At 34.9% G+C, this 14020-nt stretch overlaps 1 protein-coding gene across 2 annotated transcripts in view; it reads right to left on the reverse strand.

Moving 5' to 3' along the window:
- LOC131067553 (uncharacterized) overlaps positions 1-14020 on the reverse strand; it is a 67063-nt gene that overhangs the window by 23442 nt on the left and 29601 nt on the right. For both annotated transcript variants that reach the window (XM_058002623.2, XM_058002624.2), the window contains exon 2: positions 83-1011. In XM_058002623.2, coding sequence (XP_057858606.2) covers positions 83-1011 — 929 coding nt within the window. The remainder of the gene's footprint in view (positions 1-82; positions 1012-14020) is intronic.

A 14020-nucleotide genomic window follows, 5' to 3' on the forward strand; every position in this document is an offset into this window, starting at 1 on the left:
TTCAGGGTTAGCAAATGCCAGAAAATTAATGCACTTCAAAGAGGAAAGAGATGACACAAAAGAAGACTAAAATGCAACTAACTCAGTTGGGGTGTGTTCACAGTAATTGGTAACATTCAACGCATTCCAAATGTCTCCCTCTGTAGAAGGCCATCTAAATTTTTTTACATCCAAATCAGATAGGAAATCTAACAAAAGATGAGTGAAATCTTCAGGCAGTTCACAAACATGTGCAATCATCAAATCATTAATGATAATTTTCAATCTTCCAAGAGGACTAAGATCATCTTCATCTAACGTCTGTGAAACATGTCCATCAAGAAAGCCCTTTCTTAACCCTGTAATTTTATCTCTTTTCTCATTCAAAGACACATCATTTTGTTTAACTCTCGTATTTATCTCCTCTTCAGTTTCACTGTATCCTTTCTTATCACCTTGCTTCACTTTGCAAAGACACAATTCTGTTTTTGTAGGCATCACTCCAGTGCAGAAAGGCTTGGATGTTGTAGATGTTTCAAGTAAATAATGTAACATCATCAAGGCAGGAATAGCAGGTCGGGTTTCTTCCAGCACCTGCTTTCTAACTTTCTTTGCTTCTTTATGACCTGCTGTTAATAAGGTGTGAATTTGCATCAAACTCTGTATAATCGATGTTTCTGTCAGTTTCTCCCCTTCACATTCAATCCACATATTTTCACAAAAAAATATCTTAGTCTGTAACTTACACCACTTTACTAGATGGACCAATATAGGTTTGAAGAGATAAGTATCAGAAAGCTCTGGTTCGCAAACAATCATGTTGCAGGCCAGTAATGAAGAAGTATGGTGCATGTTTTGGAGTATCTGCTGTGCGGTTTTGCCTTCCCCTAATCGGTTTTTGGCAAAGTTTTGATAAGATAAAAAAGGAAGTATCTGAGCACATACTGCCCGGTAATAATCTTCACTGCTAGTAACAGACTTTGGCACCTTGGCTAAATGTGCAGCCACATTACTATATACTTGAACATCCCCCTGAAAATGCAAGATATACACTCATTTAGATGGTAGCATTTATCATTAGCATTGTCAATCTCTAATGATCAAAATCAGCAATTCCACAGATTTATACACAGATTTAATAATATGCATATGAAATAATCAAATGAAAGTGTGTCCACAAAGCTTCTCAGCATACGTAATTGGAGCTTTTGCAATATCTTATATTTAGATGTTTATTTTCGTGGGATTTATATTTAGAAACCAAAGATGTATTTCGTTAACAATGCTTCCTAGAGGCTATGTATACATCACATTGTAGTAACCCACCATATTCAATTGCATACTCTGGGCATCCATCCATTTAGGATTAGGCATTCATTCATCCGGAATGAGCATCTAACCATACGGGTTAGGCAATTGTCTATACGGGACATAAGATTCCATCTATCCAATACGGGATAGGCATCTACCCATACGGGGTAGGCATCTATCCAAACGGGATAGGAGATGCTCTGGCCAGAGACTTAGACTCATCGGGACCATTCGGGTCCTGAGCCACTCACTAAGTACTACACTCTTCTAACAGAAGTGCACCGAGGTCGCCGTCCTTAGGAGTAATTAAATAATACAAGCTTGATTTCCGCCTCGGAATTTGGCTTAAAGCCTCGGGAAGTCAAGCAAATCCATACGGGATTCCTTCCGAGTATGCATTGAATTTCTTTTCCAATTTAATTATCTTATCTTTCAAATAGGATTCTTACTCAACCAAGCCTAGACCCCACCCACGAACGCCTGAGTACGAGGGACAACTCCATCCCAAGACTGCCTACATACCCGCTTCGGCACGGGATCAAGGCGTAAAGTATGTAGTTCTATTTTCTATTCTATGGTTTGATGTAAACTGATTTGTGGGTACGCAACCCTTTCTAGGGTCAATGTCCCAGACAGTTTCTCTGCGGTTGCTACCCACAATGGTAGAGCTTAAGCGAAGGCTCAAGATGGCCTATTGCTTGTGGCCTAAAAAAAAATAACTAGATCCTAATTCTTATCATGAGCGTCACCCTTGACCAAATTGCAAATCACCAATATCCCTTCAAGATAAAAAAAAGAAATCAATTTCATGAGAGCGTTTAACTTGACCATCCCTAAAAGAAGTTTACTATGGTTTATCTCAACGGATGTGAAATCATTTAAAAGTTATCTTATTAGATTATCAATCCAAGGGGGATTACCCGCCCCTTGGATTTTAACTTCCAAGTGTCCCTTATTACTCCCCGACGATTTATAGGGACGATGCCACAGACATCGTTGATGTAGCTTTATTAGGCGTTAAGTGCAGTAGTTCAACACGACGGCATTACCCATAAGCGTGACCCAGAGGCACTGTATATACCGAACGCTACTTGGTTTTGGTTTTCCAACTTCCTTTACTTAGTTTTCTAACTACGAAAACATCATGCTTGAAAATAATCACGAAATGAAAGCGTAAAATTTTAATTAATTGAAATAACTACTTGGAGTATAATTTGCATAATAATGACCATCACGAAACTTGCATAATAGTAATTACATGTGTACTTGCATGAAAAATGTAATTAATCCATAAATAATTCGCATGCTATGAACCGTCAATGAAAGTAATTAATCTATGAGAAATTTGCATGCCATAAGAAGATTTAGCAAATCCAAAATAGCGATTAAATTTAAGCATTTGGTTCAAATCATATTAATGTAAATTAATCTCTAAAGGCCAATTAAGTGCCCCAATGGGTCTTAAATGGATTGAATAACTCAAATTAAGAGAATATAGTCTACAATTATAAAATTTACTAAGGATAATTTAATTACGAACTTGCTACACATTAATCCCCAATTTTTTTTTCTAAGTCGAAATTCAATATCTTAAAAATTTACACTAAGGAAAGAGTCAACATTTCCTAAATGCCATTATTAACAAAATTTAAAATTTAAACTAAAATAATTAATAGTAATTATCTTAGATTTTTAACCCAAGAAATTAAAACTTCAAATTGCGAAATAAGTAAAAACTAATTATAAACTAAATGGCAAAAAGGTTTTTTTTTTTTGAGATAGTTAATAGGGGTGCGGGGTGGGGACCACGGGTCCCATCACCCCTACAGCCCGCAGGGTTGAGGGGACACCGCCGGCCCCTCCATTCCCCATGCGGTGGTTACATTAATTGTCGTCCCTGCATGCCTTCCGCTAGCCGTCTCAAGGTATTTTTCGAATGTCGTGCGTTGCAATGGTTTAGTAGATTTTAAAGTTTGAAATAAATTTTATGTTATATATATATGTGTGTGTGTGTGTGTGTGTGTGTGTGTGCATTTTTATATGCAAGAGGATTGCATTTCCAGATTATTAAAATCACACAGAGAAGAGTAAATAACAGGTATGTGAAAAAAAAGAATATTAATGTTAGAGAGAATACAAATTAAGTTCCAGGGACGAAAATACAATAGAGAAATAACCAGAGAAGGATTATTTATTCCTTTTGTTCTTTACACAAGGAGATTTATTCACAGAGAAGGGAGATAAATTTATTCGTACACACAGAGAAAATTATTCACAGAGAAGAAATATTAAATTTTTTTTTTTTTTCTACAGAGAATTTAGATAACCAGAAAATGAGAAAATCACAGAGGGAATAATCACAACGAAATCTCTTCAAAGGATAAGTTTCAGATTTCTGTTCGAAAACCAGAGAGAAGAATCTAGAGAAGGGAAAAAAAATAGATGGATCTAATCTAGTTCTTCAGCAAGAATCGATCTAAATCTTAACAAGAAATTTAAACATTTTGATCTAAAAAGAATTTGAATCATATTGATCTAATTCCTCAAACGAATGGATCTAATTCCTATCAAGAATTTAAAACATATTGATCTAATTTCTTAAGCAAATTGATCTAATCTAATTTGCAGCAAGGATAAGATGCATAATAAGCAAAATTAAATTGAAGGAACCTGGATGCTTGAAGATGATGTAGTATCTCCTATGAATCCTCCCTTGCTCTTCAAGCTTGAATGAAATCCTCCACAACAATCTTAGCTATTTTCAAAAAAAAGAAATGCGACTACAAAAGAAAAATTTTTGCTTGAGAGAAAAAAAAAAAATTTATGGGATAACCAACTCCCTTTTTTGAAAACTTGTATATCTTTTATAAGAAAAATTCCCCTATTCCACTACCTAAATTTTTAATTAAAAAAAAGAGATTCTCTCCCAATTTGGCCTTCATGCAAATTGATTAGACTTAGTGGGAGGAGTTACATGCAAGGTGGTGGAGAAGCCTCTAGAAGCTTCTTATTCTTCCTACAACATGTGCCATAATTTGGGTGAGGAAAATTAAATAAACAATTAAGAAGAAAAAAAAAAAAAGTATATTTCCCATGCGTGTGTGTGTTTTATTATTTTTTTATCCCTTTATAATATTCATTCAATAGTTTATCCAAAAGAACATAATAGAGTTTGTATTTTAAATCCAAAGGTGATAAAGGAGGGTTGTGACACACATAGTCTACGCTATACATTGATTTGAAAGAAAATAATGTTATATAATATCATTGTGAAATTATTTGTCTAAATTATTTGAATCTTTTGTGTTCACTTTCAACTATTCAGAAATGCCAGAAATAGATTCAGGAATAGAAACTGAAGCATATGAAAATCCATTTAGGATAATTCAAAAGTTTCATAACATATATTTAGTTGTTCAAACACTTCAAAGTACATACCAATGTATCACACTCATCAAATGAATCCCTAGTCTTGTGGTTCACATCATGATTATATTGAACCTCTACATCAATGGGGTACTCCACCTTCTCCAGGAACTTGAGAGCCAGATGGCCTCCCTCAAGGGTGCAATCCTCCCACGAAATTAATCAGAACATCAATTAAACACTGTTGCTAAAAAATCAGCTATCCTTGGAATATTATAAGATCTCAGAATATGTTTGGATAGTTTTTAATTTGAAGAGAAAGAAAAAAGGTTGGAATCAGCTAATACAAGTGGGATAACAGAAGCCTTTACTTAGAAATGTCAAGCAATAAAGCCTCAAAACCAGGCCTGATGTCATAGTCAACCCCTTTCCAAAGTTGTAACTAAGGCCATTTCTGTCAGACACAAAACATTTCCGTTCCCATTTCTATTGACAGGGGCTATTTCCAAAATCGCCTGCAGTTGCTGGCATTATTGACACATCCCGAGGTGTTTCAATTCACAAGCTGTTCCAGAAACATGAAACGCCATCTGCTGTACGTATTTTCAGTAACATGCTGGCTGGGTATATGGCATATAAAATAAAATTAAAAATTACATTACAAATTTAAGTGAGGGAGCAACACAAGCATACAATTGTAGAAAATTCAGAATTAAATTTCTCATGCACCAAAAACCCTCAAACATGATCCCAAAGACGAGTGATTGTGACAGAAAAAGGTAATTTTAAATCTTCATATGGTTTCACCCATTATTTTCATTTCAGTTTTGTTATTTTCATCTTTCTGTTTTGTGGATACATCATAGATTTCGTACAGATCATATCCAATGGATCTCTGGACTGTCTACAGTACTTGAAGACAAAAAACTATGCAATCTGTATCCAGGCCTTTGCAGCTGCCCAACCATTATCCATATTGGATATAGGAAAGGCATTCCTCTGAAGAGGTAGATGAATATAAAACATTTATAATTTCAAACGCATTGAAATAGGTGTTCACAAAACACAACCTAGAAATTTAAAGTAATATCCTGCTTCAAAGGAGGACATTTTCAAAAAAACTTGTGGAAATGACTCATTTGTAGTTATTGGATGGCAAGAACAAGTTGAAGGTTATCTAACATATGGAAACACATTTTAAGAACTTACAGATATTGTTCTCTACAATACACATTTGTAGTTGAATCTTAATAAGTAAGACGACTGTTTTCAGGTCCAGACTGGGATGGGTGGTCAGAAATGAGATTTTGCAATAAAGAAATTTCTAACTGAAATTTCAAACATTCTAGATAATGGCAACATTGGAAGATAATTGATAGTTCACATTCCATACCTATAGTACAAAAGGGGATGTCTTTCCAAGACAAAAATAAAATGATTCCTGGACTTGGGGACACCAATTTTTGTTAATATAATAGGTTTCTTAATAAATATAAAAATTCTAAAATATAAAAAAATCAAAACAAAATGTATATCTCATAACTTTTCAATTGCATGGTTGTAACCAGCTGTTTTTTAATTAAATATTGAAATAGGATAAGAGCCCTTAATGAGACCCCTTTTTGTTTCTATTTAATTTAATATGCCATTTTACTTCTTTTGTCCAGGACATCCTAACATTCCCCAGACAATCAATGGGCATCTACCTAATGGGGATGTCCCAAGCATATTTCGGAAACTTGCAACTTGGCAAACCCAATTTTGAGTCAGTTAAATTTGGCAAATCAAAAAAGTACTTAAATTCATTAAAAATATAAATTTCATTCGAATTACAATTACAAAACATACGAGATAAATCTGTGAAACACTGTAAAAATGTTTTCTATTAGATTTGAATAAAAAAGGAGTGCAATGTTGCCAACAATAGTCAAAAAATTTAAAACTCAACCTGCAGTCAGTATTAAAGTAATATTGTAATATTGATATAATGTTCATTTTAATCGTTTAGTTAATATTTAAAAACTTCCTTTTATGTCTTTCGTCTTTAGTTAGTTTTAGGAAGTTTCCTTTCGGTCTTTCATGTTTCTATTCTTGATTGTTTCCATTATTAAAAGATCTTGTAATCTCTATATAAGGAGCTTTCGTCTCCTTTGTAATTAATATATAACAAATTATCATTTCGTGGTATCAGAGCCTTGGTTCCTTTTAGGTGATTTTTTTTAATAAAAGGATTTGTGGCTCATTTACCTAGAAATTTCAAGGAAATCCTCAAAATTTCTAGATTTTTTTTTTTTGAATCAATTTTTTTATGGAAAAAATCGTGGGTCTTTTTACCTGGATTTTTTCAGAAGTTTTTTAAAAGAAAAAATCTAGGGTTTGCAGATTGAATATTTTCTGAGTTTATGACAACCTTGCAGTTTGTTTCTTTGCACAATGGCTATGTTTTTTCTCGCAATGATTGTTTTGCACAATTTTCTAAAAATCATGGGTCTACTGAAGTCTCTAGTGTTATTCTGCAGATTTTTTTCCCAATGTTTTGGTAAAAATTGTGGGTCTTGGGTTTTCTAACTTTTTCCAACAAAAAAGCATGGAAAGGTTTTGTATGATTTTTAATTTTTTCCATAAAAATTAGGGAGGATTTTGCATGATTTTTTTCTAAAAATCGTGGTCATGGGGTTTTCCCATTTTTTCCACAAAACGAAGGTTTTTGCTGATTTTTTCACAAAATCATGTGATTTCAGAATCACATCTAAGGTTTGATGATTTTTCCACAAAAACGTGGTTTCTTGCAGCTTGTTTTGGGCCGCACCTAAGGTTTCTAGGGCGAACAGTGTTCTGCAAAAGTTTTTGACATTTTTTGGACAAAATCATGTTCTTTCATAATTGTGAAGTTTTTTGAGATGCGGTTTTCATGTCTCTAGATAATGAGAGGGATAGCTTCATTACCCAGCATCATGTTGAAGGGATGGTTTCCATTTCTTGCCTTATGAAAAAGTTCTAGAGAAAACGATTGGCTGATCAGAAATCCAACCATGGAGGGCCTCAACAGCAAACTCATGTCACAAAGCATTTTGAAGAGAAGGGGGCAGCCTTCTATGCATTCATGGCCAACTACAAATTATGTCAAATCTTTTGTAGGGTAGTTCGTACGATAACCATTAAGGGAGGGTATTAGAGTAATATTGTAATATTGATATAATGGTCATCTTAGTCATTTAGTTAGTACTTAGAAACTTCCTTTTATGTCTTTTGTCTTTAGTTTTAAGAAGTTTCCTTTCTGTCTTTCATGTTTCTATTCTTGATCATTTCCATTATGGAAAGTCTTCTTGTAATCTCTATATAAGGAGGCTTCATCTCCTTTGTAATTAATATATATCAAATTATCATTTCAAATATTCAAATGACAATAAAATTTGAATCGCTATGAACAATAGTTGTGAAGAGTCGACAATCCCTGTAGTAAGGTCATTTTTTATTGAAAATAATTAGCATACCTATATTTTTAAAAATCTATGTAAAATACATCGAGAGATGTCCATTTTAAAAGATAACTTTTTATCTCAACCCTATCAAATGTGTTGTTTAAACCCTAACAATTAGTTTTAAAATGAAGATTTTTAAAAGCTAGTGATAAGTATAAATACCAATTATTAACTTTTAAAGAGACTTAAAATCATGATGACTATTGGTTAGCAATTGCCGCCGTCCTATTTATCTAAAAAACACTCCACCTATAGAATAAATGAAATGATAATTTTACATTAGCAAAATAACATTGGCCATCTAAAGCATGTAACTATTAGAAACAAATCAAGAGCTGATGTGGGACTGAGAGGAAGTGTTGGGAGGAAACCTTCAAGATGGCATAGAGAGAAAGATAGCAACCAAGATATTGCAGACGAAGAAAAGCGAACTATCCCTGAGATTTGTAAGAATCTAACCCCTAGTAAGCAATGAAGATAATGTCTTGGAATATGCGAGGGCTAAATAGCTCTCATAAACAAGAAATTTTGCGTAATCTTATTAGAGATCATAAACCAAATATTGTCTTGTTCAAGAGTCAAAAATGTCAAAGGACGGAATGGAAAAATTGAAATTCTTGACCTCTAATGGTGTTCATAGTAATAGTTCTGAAGGAGCTTCAGGAGGAATTGCCTCATTCTGGAATCTTAATATTATTAGTGGAACCTCTGTTTGGGAAGGTTCTAATCATGTTGCTACTAAATTTCACCATGTTACAGATAATTTTAGCTGGATTCTTTCAAACATTTATGCCCCAAATAGTAAATCAGCTAGAAGAAAATTTTGGAACTCTCTAGCTAAATTTAGGGATAAATTCTCGAATGATGCCTGGATTGTCATGGGTGATTTCAATACCCCAATCAATGATTCAGAAATATTTGGTGGATCCCAAGTGCAGCTAGGTAGTAAATTGGATCTTATGGAATTTATAAATAATCATGGTCCGATTGATATGGACCTTAAAGGCGCCTCCTTCACCTGGATGAATCGAAGAGTTGGGAATGACCTTATACAGGTCAAACTTGATCGTGCCCTAGTCTCTAATGATTAGTTGTGTAATTATTTGTGTTATCTTTCTACATTTTCAAGAATTGGCTCTAATCATTATCCTGTTAGTTTTGCTGCTGACTCTTTTTCAAGGAAAGGGAATTTCCCGTTTAGATTTGAGAAAATGTGGCTTTCCCATCCTTCTCTTCATGATAAAATCAAACAGTGGTGGAATATTGGTGTTAATGGTACTACCATGTTTAGAGTTGTGAAAAAGTTGGGAGAGGTCAAGAAAAACATCAGAAATTGGATCAAAGAGTCCTTTGGGAATATATTTGTCAACAAGACTGCTATCCAATTGGAGTTGAAAGAAATCCAAGATAAAATCCAAGAGGAAGGTTATAAGGATGGTTACCTAGCAAGAGAAAATGATATATTGTCTAAATACCATGACATTATCTCTAAGGAGGAAGAATTTTGGAAGCAAAGATCAAGAGCTACCTAACTTGCTTCTGGTGATAGGAATACCAAATTCTTCCACCTTTCTACAATGAAACACAAGGCATCAAATAGAATAAACCACATTTTCAAAAATGGTAGCAAGTTTGAATCTAAGGAAAATATTAGTTGTGAGCGGTCCCATATTTCGGTGAACTTTTATTTGTTGACACGAGACTGAGACCTAAGGCTCAATAGTGTCTTATTGATGCTATTCCTTGCATTCTAAATGAAGAGCATAACAAAATGTTGTCGGCTATTCCTTCTAGTCAAGAAATTAAAAAAGTTGTTTTCCCTTTCGAAGGCAATAAGGCTCCTAGTCCTGATGGCTTCCCAATGTTCTTTTTTCACAACTTTTGGGAAATTGTTGCTGAAGATGTTTGTAATGCAGTGAAGGAGTTTTTTGTAGCTAGAAGAATTTTCAAAGAGATTAATGCTACATTCATTGTTCTGATACCCAAAACTCTTGGTGTTGATTCTTTTGATGCTATTCGTCCTATCAGTCTCTGCAATTCTTTTTATAAGGTCACTTTTAAAGTGCTCACGTCCAGATTGCTAACAGTTCTTCCTCTTCTCATATCCTCCCAGCAAACTGGCTTTGTTCCAAGGAGACAAATCTTAGATTCGATTATTACTGTGCATGAAAATATTCATTCTCTTGTTGAATCCAAGAGACAAGATTTTTTCTTGAAGCTGGATTTGTTGAAAGCTTATGATAAAAAGCACTGGAATTTTCTTCTTAAGGTCTTGGTGGCTTTTGGTTTTGGAAATAAGGTTTTGGAGCTTATATGGCAATTAATATCTACGACCAACACTTCTATTATTGTTAATGGTTCCCCCTCTCATTTTTTCCAGTCCTCTAGGGGAATAAGACAGGGGGACCCCATTTCCCCAATCCTCTTCACTATAATGGCGAAAAGTCATGGAAGGTACTTGCAAAAAATGGTAAGAGATGGTTGTTTAAAGGGGCTCCACCCCTCATCTGACACAACAATCTGTTCGCATCAACAGTTTGTTGATGATGATATATTGATGGGAACTTCTGCAATTGGAGAGGCCAGAACTTTCAAAAACGTCCTTGTCACCTATGAAGAAGCTTTAGGATGATTCATTAATAGAGGTAAATGTTCCCTCTTTTTTCTGAATACTCCAGTTGAAAGGCAGCAAAGAATAGCTAATATACTGGGGTGTACAGTTGGAGACTTCCCTTCAATTTACTTGGGTCTTCCTTTAGGGATTGCACCGCCAGATTCTTTATGGATGTCTCTAGTTGATAGATTTAATAAGAAGCTTGCTAGCTGGAAAGGTGCTATTCTTAGTCAGGCTGGGAAAATTCAGTTGTTAAAGGTGACCTTGCAGAACCTTCCAGTCTATGCCCTGAGCCTATTCAGAATACCAGCTAAATTTGTTGATTTAATTGATAGTATTCAAAAGAGGTTCCTATGGTCAGGAGTTGAGAATAAAAAGAGAATTCCATTGATTGCCTAGAATGGGGTGTGTAAACCAAAGAAATTAGGAGGTCTTCGGTTGAGTGATATTAGATCTTTTAATGAGGTGCTCTTGGCAAAGCAGGTTTGGAGGATTTTTTCAAAGAGAATGGAATGGAATTCAATATCGCACAGCAAATACTTAGGTCAAGTTACTTCTTTCAAGGAATTCATCACCTCTGATTGTTTGCCCCGTGGATCCTATCTCTGGAACAGCGTCATCAAGGCTAGAAGTCTTGCAGCTAAAGGTGTTGGTTGGAAGATGGGTAACAGTTCTAGAGTCAATTTTTGGGAAGATCTCTGGATTAGAAATGAGCCTCTTTATCTCAACTCTTCATTCAACCCCTTCAAAGAAGAGTGTATTAGAATATTTCGTCACATGCTAGTGGATTATTGGGCAAATGGTTGTTGGGTTAATCTAGTTCAAATTAATTATGAGTTACGCCCTCTTCAAATTCTCCTGAATTCGGCATGAGTGGACCAGTCGGATGATCTAATGGTATGGAAAGTTGATCCTTCTAGTTTGTATTCGGTTTCTTTTGCCTTTTCTATTTTCTCTCAGAATCATAACTTCTCAAGCCCAATTTGGGCCAAGGCCTGGATTAAAAACCTTATCCCAAAGGTGAATATCTTTACATGGATTCTTCTCCAAAACAAGATCCTTACTACATACATTTATGCAAAATGGGATTACATCTTCCCAACATCTGCCTCCTTTGTATGGCCAATGCAAAGTCTGTTTCCCATCTTTTTATTGGGTGCCCCTTTGCTCACGGGATTTGGGGGAGATTGCTTCAATTATGGGATCTATGTTGGGACTTCCCTTCCTCTATGTCGGATTTGTTCCTTCAATGGAGAGCTCCTAGCAAAAATCAAGTTATCAAAAGACTTTGGTCTTATACCCTTCCTCATCTTGTTTGGGGCATATGGAAAGAGAGAAACAACAGAATTTTTAGAGACTCTGCATTATCAATTGAGATCGTTTTCCACAAAATCCAGAGAGCTGTGAAGGAAAATTTCAATTGTCTTAAAAGTGCCTAGTTGAGAAATGAGGTTCAAAGTTGCACTGATTATGATTATAAGGTTGCAAATGCTTGGCAAATTCAAATGGATATTGCCAAAGTTTTCAAGCCAATAAGAAAGCAACGCGATGATACTTGCTGGCATGAGCCTCCTCGGGTTGAGTAAAAATTAACTTTAATGGGGCAGCGAAGGGCAACCCGGGTCCTGCTAGGTGTGGGGGAGTGATCGGGGATAGTAGTGGCAACTGTATTTCTGTTGTGGCACTCCCCTTGGATTGCCAAACAAACCACATTGTTGAAGCCATCAGAGCCTATCAAGTCCTTTTAATTACTAAACAGATAAATTGCACTAAGGTGTGGATTGAAGGGGACTCCAAAAATATAATTTAGTGCCTCAAAAAAGAAGTGAATCCTTCATGGAATATTGCTAATTGGATTGGCTTATCTCATAAAATTATTGACTCTTTGATAAGTGTCAAATTTCCCATACTTATAGGGAAGGTAATAAAGTTGCGGACCACTTTGCCAACTTTGGAGTTAAAGCCCATGATAAAATTATTTGGTGAAAAGGGGACCATCTGGATGATGAAGCGAGGGGGTTAATAAGGTTGTATAGCCTAACCAGCCGAGAAGTTAATGTCCCGTGATTATCTCTAATTTGGACATGACTTATTTTGCAATGAGTATTAGTTGTGAGTGTTGTGCGAGGGGCAAATCACGGGCTTTCTGCATTTATTACTATTCTAGAGCCTTCTCCTCACACGTTTTCTGAGTGCGGTTGTATTCTTATTGCATTCATTCTCAGTTTGGGAACATTTTTTGTTTGAAAACTCATGTGCTTCAGCCATTTGCAGACTTCTTTTTGGGCACAGAGGTGGTATTCAAATGGGTGGGGATCTAAAACGTGTGGAGCCTATGGACTATACTGTGCTGAAAAACAATAAAACTATATGGAGAATCCTGGAGAAAGGTGGTTTCACCATCTACATTGAAAAATTGCATGGGGTTAAAGCCAAGGTGACGAGAGAGTTTGTCAGAAATTACAATAAGGGGTCGATTACCCTTCTTGGAAGGGAAATTGCAGTGAATGAGGACCTCATTGCAGTTGTGTCACAACCCTCCTTTATCACCTTTGGATTTAAATACAAACTCTATTATATTTCTTTTGGATAAACTATTGAATGAATATTATAAAGGAATAAAAATAATAAAACAAACACACACATGGAAAATATACTTTTTTTTTTCTTAATTGTTTATTTAAATTTCCTCACCCAAATTATGGCACATATTGTAGGAAGAATAAGAAGCTTCTAGAGGCTTCTCCACCATAACTCCTCCCACTAAGTCTAATCAATTTGCATGAAGGCCAAATTGGGAGAGAATCTCTTTTTTTTAATTAAAAATTTAGGTAGTGGAATAGGAGGATTTTTCTTATAAAAGATATACAAGTTTTCAAAAAAAGGAGTTGGTTATTCCATAAAGAAATTCTTCAAGTAAATTTTTCTTTTGTAGTCATATTTCATTTTTCAGCTAAGATTTTGCTTTGGAGGACTTCTTTCAAGTTTGAAGGATCAAGGGAGATTCATAGGGGATTCTACACCATTTTCAAGCATCCAGGTTCTTTCAATTTAGTTTTTCATACATCTCATCCTTGCTGCAAATTAGATTAGATTAATTTGTTTAAGAGATTAGATCCATTAGTTTCAAATTTTTGATAAGAAGTAGATTAATTTGTTCATTTATTTCAAATTCTTGATAGGAATTAGATTAAATTGTTTAAAATTTCTTATTAAGTTTTAGATTGATTCTTGCTGAAGAACTAAATCAGAACCATCTTTATTTCCT

Source organism: Cryptomeria japonica, chromosome 10, assembly GCF_030272615.1.
Source record: "Cryptomeria japonica chromosome 10, Sugi_1.0, whole genome shotgun sequence".
Lineage (NCBI taxonomy): Eukaryota > Viridiplantae > Streptophyta > Pinopsida > Cupressales > Cupressaceae > Cryptomeria > Cryptomeria japonica.